The sequence below is a fragment of the Tachysurus fulvidraco genome, chromosome 3 (genome assembly GCF_022655615.1).
Source record: "Tachysurus fulvidraco isolate hzauxx_2018 chromosome 3, HZAU_PFXX_2.0, whole genome shotgun sequence".
NCBI lineage: Eukaryota > Metazoa > Chordata > Actinopteri > Siluriformes > Bagridae > Tachysurus > Tachysurus fulvidraco.
Window position 1 is genome coordinate 19,122,673 of NC_062520.1, and position 18,068 is coordinate 19,140,740.

At 35.7% G+C, this 18,068-nt stretch overlaps 2 protein-coding genes across 6 annotated transcripts; both read right to left on the reverse strand.

Annotated features, from left to right (window-relative positions):
• Positions 1-5,037: 5,037 nt before the first annotated feature.
• On the reverse strand, positions 5,038-9,196 carry rpl18 (ribosomal protein L18). Its single transcript, XM_027150049.2, has 7 exons — positions 9,104-9,196; positions 8,312-8,398; positions 7,932-8,039; positions 6,608-6,706; positions 6,265-6,388; positions 5,535-5,604; positions 5,038-5,172 (listed from the first exon to the last, which is right to left on the reverse strand). The coding sequence occupies exons 1-7, from the start codon at positions 9,104-9,106 to the stop codon at positions 5,097-5,099; spliced, it is 567 nt and encodes a 188-aa protein (XP_027005850.1). The 5' UTR covers positions 9,107-9,196; the 3' UTR covers positions 5,038-5,096.
• A 1,880-nt stretch (positions 9,197-11,076) lies between these two features.
• Positions 11,077-13,943, reverse strand: si:ch211-120k19.1 (uncharacterized protein LOC563199 homolog). 5 transcript variants are annotated; one of them, XM_027148956.2, is made up of 6 exons: positions 13,809-13,943; positions 13,286-13,300; positions 12,685-13,155; positions 12,153-12,223; positions 11,351-11,380; positions 11,077-11,257 (listed from the first exon to the last, which is right to left on the reverse strand). In XM_027148956.2, exons 3-6 carry the CDS (start codon positions 13,145-13,147, stop codon positions 11,126-11,128), a joined length of 696 nt encoding a protein of 231 aa, XP_027004757.1. In that variant the 5' UTR covers positions 13,148-13,155; positions 13,286-13,300; positions 13,809-13,943; the 3' UTR covers positions 11,077-11,125. The 5 variants fall into 5 exon arrangements, with proteins under 5 accessions (XP_027004757.1, XP_047667725.1, XP_027004756.1 ...); XM_047811769.1 differs by having other exon boundaries at positions 12,685-13,065; positions 13,744-13,940; XM_027148955.2 differs by having other exon boundaries at positions 13,744-13,940.
• Between the last annotated feature and the right edge of the window lie 4,125 nt (positions 13,944-18,068).

Consider the following 18,068-nt stretch of genomic DNA (forward strand, 5'->3'; position numbering starts at 1 on the left):
TTATTATTATTATTATTATTATTATTATTATTATTATTATTATTATTATTATAGGAAGGTTCACAATGAATTTGGATAAGACAAACATGTGCTTTGGGAATAAGAAAATAATTTTTGTTGTTTTTTTCAGTCAGGTATGATGCATAGGTACATCCGGTGCTCCATGATGCATTTATACCAAGCGACTACATCATTTTTATCTTTAGCAGTCATTTAGCAGTCATTTAACAACAAAAACATTGAACTAGTCCACCTTTCGTTTAAACCCAAATACAAATACAGATATTAATATTTTGAACACTAAACAAATACAGATATAACCTTAATACTTACAACACACACACGCATGCACGCACACAGAGATACATACACACACACACAAACGTAAAGTTCTTTAATTGAATCTTATATTGTCTCTCAAAGGAATGTTTGTTCAGCAACTATTCTGAATGACTGTACAGAACTGATGACTGATGTGAATAAGAACAACATTCATGAAACTGATCATTTACTCTGCACATAAATATTAATTCAGTAGGTAAAATTAGTTATTAAATAAAAAAAGTAAACATTCTTAAATACATGTGTAACGTTTGCATCTTGAATCTGTTGCTGTCACTGTCAGTGAAGCAAACCACACATTATATGCATCTGGATCTGTTCTGTGCTTAGAATATTCATTATTTCATTTCAACTCTTATATTGTGTAGTGAACAGCTGAAATAACAAGAAATTTGTGCAAATATCCAAGGAGCTGTCTGTATGCAATCTGCACATACAGCATTGAGGACCAAACATGTCATCTTCCCATACTGTACAATCAATCAACAAATAATTTTTTTCCACATACTGAGATAAATTAATTTCTAACCAGTCACTCTGGGTTATGCCTTAAAGATACAACAGTGTTCCCAGTGAGATAGGCGTGCAAGCAGCCACTAAAACAATTGAAGTCAGGAACATTAAACATTGAGCTTCTTAACTCCTTTCTAAAAGTCATGTCAAGTTATCAGCAGACAGTTCAATACTTTCTGTGAGCCCAGGAGAGAAATGAGTCAGAAAATAAACTGGTTTTAGACCAGTAGATAAGGCAGTGACAGAGTGTGTTTGATGAGAGATGATTTTCCAGGTTGCTCAGCAGATTTATGAACCACTTACCAAAAATGACCTCATTATTCTACTTCGTTTAGAAAATGCATCAGAAAACAAGTAAAGCCGTTGCTTGGCGTGGCCTCGTATCAGCATCAGCATTTTTTTTAGTCGTTATATTTAATCTCAAGCACAATTTATATTCGATATAAATTAAACTAAAACAATACATAATATAAGATCTTTATAACTTATATACTGTAGCAGCAATTGATACAGTACATACACAACAATTACGAAACCAAATGCTGTGTTATGGAGAACACTCTATGCAAACCACAGCCATAACACAGAGTCGAGTCTCTTCCTGAAAATACATCTCACAGATGAAGCCATAGAGAACGCTCAGCAACATCAAAGCTAATTTCGTTTCGAACACGTTTGCAAAACCACCTTCATCACCTTCAATACCTACGTAAAACTCTGGCGCAACAACACAGGAGTAAGTTTTGTTTTGATAGATTGAAACACTGGTTCTCACCCTCAGTCCTGGAAACTCACTGCAGTTTTGTGGTTTTAATACATCTCATTCACTTCACATGGTAAGTCAATTCTTAATGAGCAGATTTAGCAAGTTGGAGTTTAACCCTTAATGGGCTTCAATTCTGCTACAACATGTACAGCAACTCTGCAAAACTAGCTACGTTTAGGGTCACAACTGACCTGCTGAAAAGTAAATCTTCAGGTAAATAATTATTGTCAAATCTGCCATACCAGTATAATAAAGGAAACCACACATATACAAAAAATGTTGCCTTTTATAACTATTTGCTTCTATCTATTGTTCCTATATTCCAATGACACTTTCATGACGTAAATAAAAACCGATTTCCTGAACCAAGCAGTTAAACACATTCTTTCATAAAGTGGTTTCTGTTATTTAACACAATAACATGTCTGGAATAAAATGAACAATGTTCTTTACAATAAACATGAATTGTCTGCAAACTTGTTTAAAACATTCACTGATGACATGCTTTCCACTGGAAGAGGTGACTGACATTGCTAAGGATATAGAGCGATTCTCAGTTTGATACGTCATGGTATGTTTAGTGGCATTCTCAGAAAAATGTATCATGCATGTAGTTTATGTTAATTATAATTTTTTATAAAACAGTCAAATGTAAAAGGTTGATTAGCGTAGGAATCTACAGCACAAGCAATATTAGGAGACAACACCAAATATCAAAATGGCATCTGAAACACAATGAGCTGTAATCTTAATTAAATTATTTTTTCTTTTTTAAACCAAAGACAAACAAATACACGAATGATGTAAGAAAATGCTGAGAAGATCAAGTTGCTTATAATCAGCTAGAAAGACAAACTTGGGAATATTGATCACATTATTAACTATTACACTGAGTGTATTTCAGCCCAATCATATATCTGGGCCAATAAACTCTCACCATCTCCAGTCCGATATACCCAGATTTAGTTTAACCCTTCTGCAGACTCTAGGGTCTATTTGACTCATCTGGAAAGTTTAATGTGTCATAACTTGGGTTTCCTTCCACATATTTTCCTGAAATTGACCAGGATTGTTCCAAATTATGAACTTTGCAAGTAAAATTCATTTTGTCTATTTTCGTTGAACTATGTATTCGTAAAATAAACACTTTCCTCCTCAAGTTCTCCCGAGTCAATTTGACTCGGCCACATTTAGTGGGGCAACAGGTCACACTTTTGCCCTTTTCAGCACAATGAACATACATACAGACACAAAAATGCACACATAAAATGTCCACTAATACACGCACCCAAAACACACACACACACACACACACACACACATGCACACACACATATTGGCCATTGCATTTCATCAGGCCTCCAGAAAAAAAAATGCAAACACTTTTGTAAATATTTCACACTTTTGATATGCCTTCGCCTAGCAGAGGGCAGAATATGATCTACCGAAATGATGCTACACACACGCACACACACACACGCACACACACACACGCACACACACACACACACACACAGAGTCAAACATTGTTCAAAGCATAGGGCATTGCATTACAGTTGGCTTCCAGACAAAACAAAAGCTACACATTTGTAAACATTTCACACACACACACACACACACACACACACACACACACACACACACACACACACACACACACACACACACACACACACACACACACAAATTGGGCATTGCATTTCATTAGGCCTCCAGAAAAAAAAAAAAGCTACTCATTTGTAAATATTTCACACTTATATGCATTTGTCCAGCTGGGGGAAAAATCTGATCTACCAACGAGCCAGGGGCGGTTCTCTGCCTTTTTTAGGGTGGCATCTCAGCCACCCTAAAACTATAAGTATAATTTTTACTTTCAAAAATAAAAAATAAAAATGACACTAAAATGCAGGACATGTTTTCGATGGGAAAGAAAATTATTTATCAGTTTGATCCAAGAGCGAATTTTTTTACTTTGGTTTTACGCGTGTGCATTGTAGTCTTTCAAAGTGCGTCATCAGCTGTCTGCTTTATTTGAACGGAGAAGCATAGAGTCAGTCAGAGCGCAGTGAAATTTCACTATTCTTATTACCAGAGTTGATAGCACAAACAAAATAGTAATGCAAACAATCCATTCAATACTAAATAAAAATAACATTATTGATTTGGTCTTTGGTCTTGTGAATATTTATTTTATTAATGACTGCATTCATTGGACACACTGTTCGTAGAGAATGCACACATACATGAACTGATTTGATTCAAGACTGGCATCATTACATTATGAATAAAATTTTATTGTCCACTTTTGCCATTTTAAATAATAACATAACTTTTAGCTTACTATGTAGTCATATAATATATACAGTGCCTTGGAAAAGTATTCGGCCCCCTTGAACTTTGCGACCTTTTGCCACATTTCAGGCTTCAAACATAATGATATGAAACTGTATTTTTTTGTGAATAATCAACAAGTGGGACACAATCATGAAGTGGAATGAAATTTATTGGATATTTCAAACTTTTTTAACAAATCAAAAACTGAAAAATTGGGCGTGCAAAATTATTCGGCCCCCTTAAGTTAATACTTTGTAGCGCCACCTTTTGCTGCGATTACGGCTGTAAGTCGCTTGGGGTATGTCTCTGTGTTCACTGCTGTGTGTGTGCACTTTGGATGGGTCAAATGCAGAGAACAAATTCTGAGTATGGGTCACCGTACTTAGCCGTATGTCAATTAAATATATCCATATATACATCTGTGGTAACGTCTGAAGATGATGAAACGAAATGCATGAAGTTTCAAATTTCAAAAATAGCACCTGCCAGTGTTTAGGAAAAAAAAAAATAACATCCCCCCCCAACCTCTACTGCACAACTGAAGATCAAATCAAAACAGCTGATCAAAAATTAGCCACAGCAGCTTTAAACTTAGAGCGTAGTTTCCACTGGCACTAGTTCAGCTGCTTGTACACTGATATCGAAACTTCAAGTAAAGGTACCATATGACAATTACATAAAAAATATATATATATAAATAACCACGTCTCCACATTTTCCATTTAATGTGATAGCACATTATGCAAGAGCTACAAGATTAAACAGCTTGCAGAAAGCTATTCAAATTATTGCAGGAACTTAAAACGACATAATATACTTTACATATTTACAGTAAAATAAGTTACTATAAGGAAACATGGACACTGCTTCACTGGCCTAATAAAAACTGAACACTCATGAATGGGTAAATGACGCATAAAAATAAATATCAGAATGAAGCAGCTTCTCTTCTCCAGTAAATCTGACCACATGATTTTCTAAGTCTGAATAGAGAATGAATAATAAAGATCTCGTAAAATAATTGGACAAATAATATGGGTTTCAAACCGACATCATTCTGCTCAGAATAAAAGTGAAGCCTCTGGGGTTGAAAAGACAATCTTTATTTGCATTATGATGAATACAAAACAAAGACACAGCTTTAGTTCTTGTAACCACAGCCAGGTCTGCGACCACGAGCACGCTCAAACTTCCTGCCTTTGGAACGGACATAGGGCCTGTGGGAAGAACACTAATTAAAAATCATTCACAAGCAATACACTGTCACTCATTCATTTGTAACGAGTTAATATAGAAATGTTGATGTATAGAGCTGCTCCACATGAAGGACAAAAGGCAAAAGCTTAAACATTACTAAAATAACGTACACAAACAAAGTTTAATTTTTTTTAATCAGCTAAATTGCAGTTGTGGTATAAACTGCAGTTTGATTGAGGCAAACGTAACACATTAGGGAAAGAAATGTATTAATGATGAACAAGAATTTTCTTTCATTATGTTAAGCAAAGCTTATAACCTTTTGTCGAAGAGATGGCCAAATAGTAAAAAAAAAAAAAAAAAAAAAAAGGTCAGTACTTACTTAGTACGGCTGTGGGGAGTTCCAGGGGCTTTTCCAAAGTGCCTATACACCTCCCTGGCCTTGCGGGGTCCTTTAGAAACAAGCCATTTAAACAGAAATTATGAGATCAACAACGTGCTCTTTAAGGGGGACTTAAGATGTTGTATTAAAGGTAGTCGTTTATGTGCCAAATTAAAAGGAGACTGAACATAAAATTGACAGCACACTTTTGTGTAAAAAGACATTTAAAACTCAAATGATTACATGGAAAGCTTAGATATATTTATTGAAATTTGTCTGGACAGCAATCTGTGAAATCCGACTTTCACATCAGACTTAAGCAACACGTCTTTCATGTCCAGTTAAATTGATATTCCATTCTGCATTAATGTTATGTCTTTTTTTATTAGGTCTGGGCTTCAGTGTCAAACTTCAAACAATAACTGAGGATGAACCTCTCAGCTCTCGTGTCAGCAATTACATATTACGGGACTGCACGTTGCCTTCATGTACAATATAAATCCATAAATCTTTTAGAACAAAATCAGTATCTGAATATTTGTATTCAAATATATTCTGTATTATAGGGCAAACATTAAAATGAATCATTATATTAAGACAATTAACTCTAATTTGTGATAACACTGGACTAGATCAATGACAATTTACAAAGTGCCATTATATATTTTGTGTAAGATAGATTTGATGCCTAACATAAAATTCAAATGTGTCTTCCTGTTTAAACTCTTACCAGACAGTAGCACAGTGCCCTGTCCTTTGGGGGCAGCTAGAGCTAGCTGATCAAAGGTCATGACCTGGCCACCAGCCTTCAGGATCCTCCTACGAGCTCCTGCGGTCACCTTTAATGCGCACACCTGAACAAAAGCAACAAGAGTGTGAGCACTTCTGTGACTATTACTTTTACTATGTTTAAACACCACCAATAACCAACTAAACAACCAACAACTAAAGCTAACAAAGCTTTAAAATTAAACTGAATAAAACAAATGAGAATCTTTTTGGAAAGTAATTTAGACATCAAAAGTTGTGACTAAATTAACAAGTTGATACACAACTAAATCATTTACACACACCTTCAGTTTGGGGATGTTCTGAATCCTGACATCATCAGTGATAGTTCCCACAACAACAGCTGTCTTGTTTTCACGGCCCTGAAGCTTCATTTTACGGATCTGTGTACAAAGCACAGACAAATACAATCATGATTTTTCTGCTGAAGCTAAGCATTTAAATTGTGAAATGGAAGCATGATACTCTGATGTATACTTTAGAATTTCAGAATAAACAGAGGCTTAAATCAACTCACTCATCCATCAATTCATTAAAATCTCAAACCCAAATGAAAATTGGCCCAAATCAGCTTTCTAAAATCAGTTTATAAAAACACACATCAGGTTAACAAACAAAAAACCCCACACACATACAGTAACAACCAGCATATTATAAGGGTTGCAGCCTTAATATTTAATTATATTACTCTGCCCCTGTGACTGATCTCAGCTCTCCAATTGGCCCAGCCGTGTCCTGTATAACTGTACAGCATCCTGGAATTACGGTCGTGTTACTCGACTAGACCCATATATTGGACTTCCTTAAAGAGAGACTGTAGATTGCTGGGAAATGGTGAGTGAAATAAGTACTTCAAGCTCTTTTTGTTGTTTTAAGCAGCTAAAAGTGAAACCTGATGCTTACATCTCTTATGTAATTGCTGTAAGTTTTCTACTCAATGTTGTGCTAGAAATATCCCATGACATCAGTGCAGCAAACAGTTAACTTTTGAGAACAAAAATACAACATATATTCACAAGAGATACTTCAATAAAGCTTTGTATTATTTTTCATCTTTTCTTGCAACACCCACAATACTGACACTATAGAAGTTCAATAAAACAGTGGGGCAGTGGTGGCACTGGTTAAGGCTCCGAGTTGTTGATTGGAGGATCGGGGTTCAAGGCTCTGCACAGCCAAGCTGCCACTGCTGGGCCCTTGAGCAAGGCCCTCAACCCCCCCCCTGCTCCAGGGGCGCTGTATCATAGCTGCCCCTGCACTCTGACCCCAACCTCCTCAGTTGGGGTATGAGAAGAAAAGAATTCCACTGTGCTGTAATGTATATGTGGTGGTGATAAAGACTTATATGCCCTGCTCTATTCTATAGAATATAAAAGACATCAAGATCCTGTTTCCTGTGAGAGGTCTATTCAGTGTCAGGTTATTAATACAGTTTCTGTGGGCGGTTTGATAAATAGTGTCATTGGTATAATCAAACTGATTAAAGCATACAAGAATTTTACTCTCATTTACTGTTTTACTATCACTTCTAATAAGCTTTTCACACAAATTGGGCAGCACCAACAAATTTACAGTATTATTTCTCAGAAATGTAGTGGGACTACTGACCAGGCGAGACAGAGACAGAGGCGGCCGGTTGCTCTTGCTCATGAAGAGTCTCTTAAGGATGACCTTGTTGAAGGGAGAATCTGAACGACGAGCCAGGAACCTGTACAACTGTTGGGGGGGAGAAACAGGGGTTATGAATAAATGTCCTAAATATGACACCATACCAACAAAGACAGGGTGCTTTCACATAAGCAGTGTTTAGTCCATTTCAACTGAACATTGTTTATTTATGGGCAAATAAACAGCAAACAAGCCAAAAGGATAAATTATGTTGCGACTCTGACTGCACAAATGAACCCAAAAGCACTCTTGTAGAAACCTATATTTTACAGTTAAATTGTGATACAAATTGTGATAAGTTGTTATCACATGTTACTCACCTTGACCAGGAGCCTCAGGTAGATGTCCTGGCTCTTGGGCTCCTTCCTGTGAACCTTGCGGTCCTTGTTGTGTCTGATGTCAACTCCCTGCAGAAACAACAGCAATATTAAACACTCATATCTTTCATAAAGACTTTAGGAAGTCATTGTTTGTCTAAGTAAAAAAAACAAACCAAAAAAAACAAACCCATCTGACCACGATTACACGTGAAAACTACCGGCCATTCGTTTCAATGAGTTGCTGCTAACGTTAACCAGCTAGCCATACGGATGAGGGGTGGAAAACAGTTAGTAAAACCTCGAACAGGAAAGAAAAAAAAGTCTAATTTAAGCCATTTTGTCCAAATCATACATACAATCTGGTCTCGATATACAATACATTCACCGACAACCCACACACACTCGGTGATGTGCTACACACACAGGGAGAGTTAGCTAGCGGCTATTACACAAGTGTGCTCGTTAAATTCAACTAAGCAGAGCTCCAAATATTTACTCTTTTGCTCGTTTGTTTAAAAATAGGTATAAAACAATTACACTTGGTCTAATGTGATACAAAAATGACCACCCATTACACATGTTTATATATATATGAGAGAAGGCCGCTTGACTTATATTAGTGTACAACGGTGTTATAACTGTAAATTAACACAATAATCTTTACAAAAACTCATCCGGGAATCTCTGTTATATTCGATTGAATCCATTATCGTAAAATAGGACCGTAGAGATATCAGGATGGATAGAGATTTTAAAAGTACACGTCCCAAAATAGCCAAAGCTGCTACCTACCATCTTGGACTCAGAGGGAAAAGGGAAAAGGAAGTAGCGTAATCTCGCGATAAAGTGTTGAGCGAGAACACGGTGGTAACTGAGACAACACGTGACCACATCTTCTTTTCACATTGGTCAGATCTGTAGTCAAGCGCAAGGGAAAATGTCGGCTTTGGAACTGTAACGTTTTAAAGGATTCGTACATTCAGCTCATAATGATTCTGTGTTCATAACAGTTTGGACATAACCTCGTTCAGCTCAATTCTACAGAGCTTTGTTTACCAAAACTTTCAGACACAGGAACAGTTTTTTTCCCTCAATTTCTTTCCTCATGAACAACTCACCATAATTATATTCCCTGCTTCATATCTATCAGAACTGTCAGTCATCACATCATAAATATATATTACACACTACTGCTGCTGTATATTGTACAAAAGCACAAAACTGCACAATTCTGTTATTTGCACTGTCATGCACTTCTCACACTTTATGTACATGACTGATCTGTCATATATTCTGTATTCCTATTTAATACTCATACTGTCTGTATCGTCTCACATCGTCTATTTTGTCTTGTCTGTTTTGTCTTGTCTTGTCTGTATTTTCTTTTCTTTTATAGTCCAAGCTAAATATATAGTGTTATTTGTATCTGTACTTTTGAGAGTCACAAACAGCTGGAACCAAATTCCTTGTGTGTGTCAATACACTTGGCCAATAAACCTGATTCTGATTCTGATTGATTTCAGACAATGACGATGATTATTTTAAAGCTAACATTCACTCATAGTATTTATCATTCGAAAATTCATACGACTTACATTCAGAATAAATTGGCAAAATGGCAGAAAGGCAAAATATGTATCAGACTCTCAGTTAAAAGTGCACTCATGTTGTGTTATTAATCGATGAAGTTAAGTGATATTGTCTTATTGACAATATCAGTGATATTGAAAACCTATGACATTTTCCAGTTGTTTAAAAAGACACACGAAAGTCTAAATAGAATAATAACAACAACAACAACAACAACAATAATAATAATAATTTTCAATAACACTCCCAAGTACAAATATTCCTAATATTAATAGCATTTAAGTGTTTTCCACTCCTTTAAACAACACATTCTAATTCTAATCACATTCTATTACCACTTCTTATTACTATTCATTCTTTTTTTTTTAAGCTTCATTTAAAATGTAGATTATTTTTATGCACAGTCTTGGTCGAGTAGCCTTGTTTTAATTTCAGTACAAAAAGTATATAAGTAATTGTGTATGTGACATATTGAATTGAAGTTGTTTGTTTTATGTGTACAAAAAAAAAGGTTTTAGGTTGATGGTATCCTAAATCTGTAACTTATTGAAACAGTGTTAATGTATTCATCAATAGAGACTATATTGTTTTTGCACTATGTACAGTATTATATACGGTATAGCACTGTTACATAATTTGTGTATTTGTTCCTGTAGTGTTTTGTATTTTTTTCCATCTTTATTGCCACAGATGCACTTTATGTGGCTTAGACAACTTTAAGTCCTTAGTTCTGTGTTGTTTTATGTACAGTAGCTTTATGTCATTCTATGTAGCACCATGGTCCTGGAGAAATGTCTCATTTCACTATGAACTGCGTCAGCTGTATATGGGTGAAATGACAATAAAAGCTTCTTGACTTGAATTGCAGGGAAATGCAGGGAAACTATTGACACTGCTCGAAGCAGTGTGACGCAATGAACACGTCTTCCGCATAGTCATGTGCCCTTGCCATTTCTTTGAAGTTCAGCGACGACTCATATTCTAATTGCTATCCTGCTTTCGAGTCTGGTGTCATTTACCGACAGCCTTTTCCATTCACAATGTTATCAAAACATTAAAAGATTTCAGAAATCTAAAAATATATTTTACCTAAGTATATATAATATATATTCCAATGAGCAGGATAACATAAGGCTATTAAAACATTGATTGAAGAGATGCAGACTGACAGAAAATTAAGGGCATCAGACTAGTTTTTATTTAATTGTACATAATTAATGTATGCTATGAAGGGAAAATGGAATGAGATTCATTCTTTTGTTGTCGAAAATGACACAGAAAGACAGTCCAGCCGAGAGAGATTCCCCCAACAAAAACTGTGCGTGCTATTGGGGGAACCAGAGTGAAATTTACCGCCTGTAATAAAGAAAAGAGCAGAACATTTGTAGTTGCACTTTAAGGATCTGTGACTAAATGGATAGATGGACAGAGGGATGAGCATTGTCATACCTGCATTATAGACCAGTAGACAAGTCCAGTCTGCCAAAACAGAATTAAAGATCAGATACATAAATGATTCTGAAGCAGATGATAATGAGACTGTTTACTAAAAACAGCACATCTTTATGTTTTATTCCTCAAAAACCAAAGCAATTTCACAAAGATCTTGACAAAAAAATCTTTTATTTTCCCTATCTTGATGTAAATAAGACAAAAATGTAGCTTGCAATGTTATTGAGAAGCCAGAAAGTACAAAGTCCTCTGTCCTAAAGTCCCATATGAGAAACCGTTGATGCAGCAGCTTTACCTCTGACTGTTACCAAGCAATACTATTTTTTATATGAAGGGCACCTTCCAAAAAAACTTCAACATATCAAAGATAACACATTTTTAAAAATCTATTTCTATATATGTGGAGAGTCCCTATGTTAGTTGCTACTATAAAAAATTATAACATATTACACCAGGTACAGGAGATAAAAGGAGATAAACCTTAAAAAAGTAAAAAAAAAAAAAAGTATAAAAGTTGTGCTTTTATAGAAAATTAATCAATATCTTTTGACAACCATATTCACATGTTCAACAGTGCTGTGAAAAAAATCCATCTGAAATAGACTACTGATATATCACTGACTTTTACCACAGTTATAAATCTACACCAGTATTAATACAATTAAATGGCCATTAAACAAGCAAATATATTTATTTGAATAAATAAAAGATTACATGATACAGAAACGTGAACAAACATGAAAAAGTACTATAGTTAACTTTTGTCTGTTTGCTGTTGAGTTCTCAAGAATTATTTTACCTTGTAGGAAACCCAGAATTTATTTTTCCAGTCTTCCAAGGGGTCATCTCGCCCTTCTAAGGTGCTCAACCCTTTAAAAAAAAGCAAAGATTTTATATTGATACTAAAATTAAAGTATTTATTCATTTTTACTCAGTAGTCTAAACAGCAGATTAGACACTTTTGGAGTCAAGTAAATAAAAAAACCTAAATAATTAATTAAAATATGTTGTTTGGGGTCGGCACAGCAAATTATGTGGTGCAAATAATAGATTTTGGTGTAGGTTTTTTTTTTCCTGACTCAACCCTCCCATTTTATCTGAACTTGAGGCCGACAATGAGAGTGGCTGAGAGCTCACTACCCTGAATTTGAACCCTGGCCACAGCAATGAGAGCAGGGGATCCTGCTGCTGAACCAGGAGTCACATATAATAAATATAAACAAACAAACAAACAAACAAACAAATAAATAAAAAACCTCCAGTACGTCATTTTAAAATCATGCGCTATTCTTGAAGAATGTTGTCTGTTGTAGAAACACTTCTTTACTCACCTATATAAAAGGCACTTATTGTTGCAGGAGCAGCAACTAACTGGTCCAGAAAGACTTTTGCAAATATTATTTTGGCCCCTCCCCCAGGAAACCTCTTCTCTAATGCACGTAGCCAGTGGTAGTTGAAGTTGGAATGAAAACATAACCCCACCAATGCTACTCGTAAAGTTTGGCTCCAGTCAACACTGTGCATTGGAACATTTGTCACCATTACTGACGAATCCTTTTCTCCTGCTGAATGCATGCTCCATTCAGAGTCCTTGAGGTGAGCTGTAGCTCCTTCCTCTCTGGTTGTCACTGATGCCGCCTGTCGAGAAATTTCCTCACTCATCTGATTGCTTGGACCACTTGTACCTCTCAGTGTGCTTTGCTGAATCAAGTCTGCAGTGGCAAACAAAGTTGTATAGCCCACCACATTACTAATGTATGGATAGGATCTGAATAAGGCCCACACTTTATTCATGTTACCCGCTGGAACGGAAGATAAAAGAATCAGTACACTTTCATAAACCCTTGTAAACACTATGGTAAAATTTAAATTAGCTAACAATTGTTATAAGTACTGTATATTTTTGGAAATTAAGAAAAAGCAGTAACTCACCATACAGCTAAGAGTCTGAGAGTGATTGGCACAGATCCGAGAAAGAGAGAGAGAGAGAGAGAGAGAGAGAGAGAGAGAGAGAGAGAGAGAGAGAGAGAGAGAGAGAGAGAGAGAGCTCAGTCCAAGTCTTGACCAATGAGAACTATCTTGTGCAGTGGGTCAAAGTTCTATGCTCATAAATGAAAGTGTGATAATGATAAGCCTTTAGCATGCAATGCAAAATGTGAGAAAATAACACATGCTGAAAGTGTGTGGAGTACTGGAGTAAATAAGTGTGTCAGGGTAAAGTAAGACAGATTAATATGCTTTGAACACATAGAACACAATTAATACAAATTATTATTAGTCATTTTTAAACAAATCATGAAAAACAACTGATTTTCATATGCTGTACAGGACATTGCACAAAATCATAACGGATCATTTGTAAAGCTACAAAAGTAACATGTACAACTCACCACTTGGGATCAGTTATCTTGCTTGTAGACTAAAATGAGCAAACATTCACTCTTTAAGCACATACCCTTCATAAGATCACTCTGTGATTAGGATTCTCCATAGTATTTAATTCCTCAGGGTTGCTGGTATTGAGAGTGGGCTTCCCTCCAACCCAAAAGCACATGGTCTTCAGTGGCTTCTGTAAAGCAGCTGGAGTGTGTCTATACTAAAAATAGGTCTCCACCCCCTCTCTATCTGCTAATGTGTAACTTATGCTGCCCATCATAATTCTTTGATGACTACCACTAATAACATAATGTGTATATGATCAATTTATCATACTGTAATATTAACCAGGAATCTGACTGTTACAATAATAATGATATAATAATATATAATAAATGAATATAGTATAATACAATATTATAAAGTGATACATAATAAAATGCTCTTCTCTGTGTCAGTTAACCAGCGTTAACAGCTTATGAACAATTAGCTTCTTATTTCCCTAAGTTTAAACTTCAAACTTCTAGATGCTTGTTTTCTAAAGCAAATATTCCAGTTTTTCACATTGTGCATTTAGAAGCAATTATCTAATGCTTCTGTTTACTCTCCTTCAATTTATCACTTACTTCATTGAATTGAGTCTTTACGCTATACATACGCTATACGCTTGTTTTATAACCCGACCTGTTTAACTGCGACACCTGACTGTATTTTATTACATACATTTAGACCTTTCATTAGTATCCTATTTCTATCAGCTGACATTATAATAAACTTGCAGCAGTAATATTTTACTGTTAAAATATAAAAATTATATTTAATTACTCTGTAGTTCCTAGCATATAAGCATAATTAAAAAAATGGACATCTTTTATGTTCTTTTGTGTCTTAGTTAAATGAAAGTAAGCTTAGTGGTTTAGTGACATTAATCCAGTAAAAACACAATAAGCAAAAAATTGTGGTCGACCTGAAAAATAAAAAAAAAAAAGTGAAAAATCATAGCGTTGCATGTCTTGTTCAAAATGTCATTCCTAACCTCACTAACAATTGCCATGGTATTAGTAAGAAAGCAAGCGAAAGCACAATTACCTATAACCTATTCATATATCACTCAGTAGTCTCTTATGTTGAATTTTTTCATAGATACGTAAAATTAACAATCCTGCTGTGCATCCGTGTTGAAATGCGAGTCCAATTTGTCTGTAGCAACAAGAAGAGCTCTCAGCCAGGAGAATGTGTTAATGAAGTCTGGAAATTAAATTGATCAATTAAAGCCTTGTTCAGTTCTTAACTGGTGGGCTTCTGTTTGCTAACACTTAACAAGCTGCCTTTGGTCCTTTTCACAATGCCTACAGAGGACACACGACTAAAGCAGTTGACTCTTAGATAATTGCCCTGCTTTTCTTTCTTGACCTGTCTATAGTCACTTTCTATCCTCTTTGTCAGTGATGTCTTGCCATTCTTAATTTGAAAGGATAAAAGAAAGCCTTCTTTTCTTCAGAATTTTCAATGCCGGCGCACCTCAGACTTATTCTTTCTTACTCGCTCTGTCCCTCCCTCCCTCCCTCCCTCCCTCCCTTCGTCACTCATTGTGTAAGGGTGTACTTATATATGCCCATGTATGTAACAGCATCACTTCTTATTTCAGATAATTTTTCAGTGTTACCAGACAGTGCAGAGCTAACAAATGCTTAGGACAGGTGAGTAAGGAGATTTGGGTTAACTGAACTTAATTGCAATAATCTTCATTATTTAAATGGTAAATAAAACTGAGGGGCTTTGCATGGCTTTCATTTATTGGTATATTCTTCAGTACATTTTAGAGAATTTAGCTGATTTATTAACTGATTGTAGGCATCATGCTCTTTTTTAATGATGGTGATTTTTGCTGATGGTGATTATTTGATAGTTGGATTTTCACAGGCTGTTTGTGCTGTTTCACTACTTACTTTGAAAATGCTACACAGGGTACGTTTTTAAATACTGGACTCTAAAGCTTATTAGAAGGAAAAGGTCATTAGGATGGTGTCTGAACAGTTTGTACCTCCATTTAAAATTAATTGATTAAAATTCTTATATATATATATATATATATATATTTTTTTTTAAGTGTTTCATATTAAATACAAATCAACACACAGATACTACACTCTACTCTCATTAATTAATTAATGTAATTCTTATGAATTAAGTGTGTAAAAAATGGGAAAAATCACTTTAATCCTGTTCAACTTTTCTCTAAGAAATGCGTCCATCCAGTGCCATATCCTTTGAATCGGGGCTGGATCGAGGAGTGCCATGGGGTCGTGACCTTATTACATTCATGACATCAGCAGCTGGATACATGATGCGGACTTTGCAAAAGCCTCGTAAAAACAAGTCTTCTAAACGGCAGGTCAACCACCGAAGGTTCCTACACAACATGATCCAGAGGTATATCAGAATTTTTGTTTTTTAAATGTCGTTATCTATGTTAATTTATTTATACTGGAAAACCTTTGTTTGTTTAAATTGTTTCAGGAAATTTACAGAAATCGAGGCAGCCAATCATCAACTGGCAACAGCTCTTTTTTCGACGGACACAGAGTCACAAAGACAATCAGAAGTAGAGTCAACTCAAAAACATGAATCAGAGAAAAACCTGAAAAAAGGTAAAAGGTGTCATATTTATATAATTACAGTAGATATAATGGTCAGGATTAGTCTTGCTGTATCTTGACTCTGGTTTATTATAAACATTTTATAATCCTTGTTTCTTTGTAGTCACTGCTGTCTTTGTTGAAGATGAAAAAAAACACCTGGATGAGGACAATGACACACGGACTTTAGACGATCTTGTGATTAACCCTCATAAAAACTCATTGATGAACACTTCTCTGAATAACCCGAACAATGGAAAAGTCAACCAGATAAGGGAAGATGGGGAAGAGGTAGAATGTAGTAATGAGAACTCAACACAGGAAATCACTGAGTTAACTGGAGAAAGGGAACAATTTCATTGGGCATCTGCGGATCTGAGTGACTTAACACCACTTACCAACATCATTGTAGAAGACAATGTATTTACCTCACATGCAAGTATTGAAAGAATAACAGATTATTCACAAGCTCCGATCTCTAATTCACCTGAAGGAGAACAACAATATTTAGGCCTGACATTGTTTGATCTATCACCCACTTCACCGGTATCTCCATTGTCTTTGAATTCATGTGATTTTGATGTACAAATACAACCAGACAATGACCACACCTCCCAATTTCAACATATTGCAGAGAATCTACAGATGGATTTAATGGAGAATCTTGAACTGCTAGACTCAGAAGAATATTTACAAAACATTGACCAAATGGACATGGCTGCAGTTTGGGACATCCACAATGAAGAGGACCTGAGCTGTTTTCAAGATAGCCTTCCATTCCTTAACACTTCACATACAGACTTTTGCATGGATAAGCAAGAAACCTGTGGTGAAAGAGATATTTTTGGAGGACTGCATCAAAATACAACAATACCTGAAAATCCTGTACAGGACACGAATTCAGATGATGAGTTGGGAAGTAACATATCATACAGTCTAGGACACTATGGATCCAGTGGCCACCACAATCAAGCAAGCCAAAACAAAGAAGCAATGAACTGCTACATAAATCAGCCAGAAATAAGTACAGCAGTAAAGAATCAAGGTCAGAACTCAAGCAGAGGAACATGGACTATATGTGAGCAGGGTAAATTTCTAAGTCATATTTTGCGAGAACTTAAACATGACCCGTCAGACCAGTCCCAACCTAAAAACTGGGAGCAACATCTCAATAACTACAATCATGAACCAAGCAAGGAAAAAAGTCCTTGTTATATGATAACTGATGAAGAGAAGAAAACTATCGAGTCAGGATCTACTCTAAATCCACTCTTGGACCTTTCCAGTCCTGTAAACCTGCTTTCCTCCTCAATAGCAAACTGCTATGACTTTGCTATTCCACTACAAGCCAATGGCAACTGCTTAGGCGACTCATGTTCCTTTTCAAATCATGGAGGTAATCAGGGTATTCCAAGCTTTGATGGTGTGGCTCAGTCTTTTCCTGCCCCTTATCAAAATCCACACCCTCAACCAGTTTCAACTCCACCACTGAATGATGACTGGCTCTTCAGTAACATAGCAACAGAGGTGAACTTTAACAGTATGGTCAGATCACATGGACATACCTACTGCTGAGGGACCTACGAGAAATGAAAGGTTGCTAATATTTAGCACTGATGTGATCAATGAGTAATCATCTTAAGTTTATCATCTTGTAAATAAGCTTTCGTTTTCTCTGGAATGGATTATTTTTAAGTTAT

Bases quoted from the DNA above. Each gene is read 5' to 3' on its own strand.
- rpl18 (XM_027150049.2), bottom strand. The intron at 8,040-8,311 runs GTGAGTAACATG...CCCCCCCAACAG, and splicing joins ACCTGAGGCTCCTGGTCAAG to TTGTACAGGTTCCTGGCTCG. The intron at 5,173-5,534 runs GTAAGTACTGAC...TTCTTCCCACAG, and splicing joins ACTCCCCACAGCCGTACTAA to GCCCTATGTCCGTTCCAAAG.
- si:ch211-120k19.1 (XM_027148956.2), bottom strand. From the start codon at position 13,147: ATGAATAAAGTGTGGGCCTTATTCAGATCCTATCCATACATTAGTAAT. The intron at 11,381-12,152 runs GTAAAATAATTC...CTGTTTTGGCAG, and splicing joins AATTCTGGGTTTCCTACAAG to ACTGGACTTGTCTACTGGTC. The intron at 11,258-11,350 runs GTATGACAATGC...TCTTTATTACAG, and splicing joins TCTACTGGTCTATAATGCAG to GCGGTAAATTTCACTCTGGT.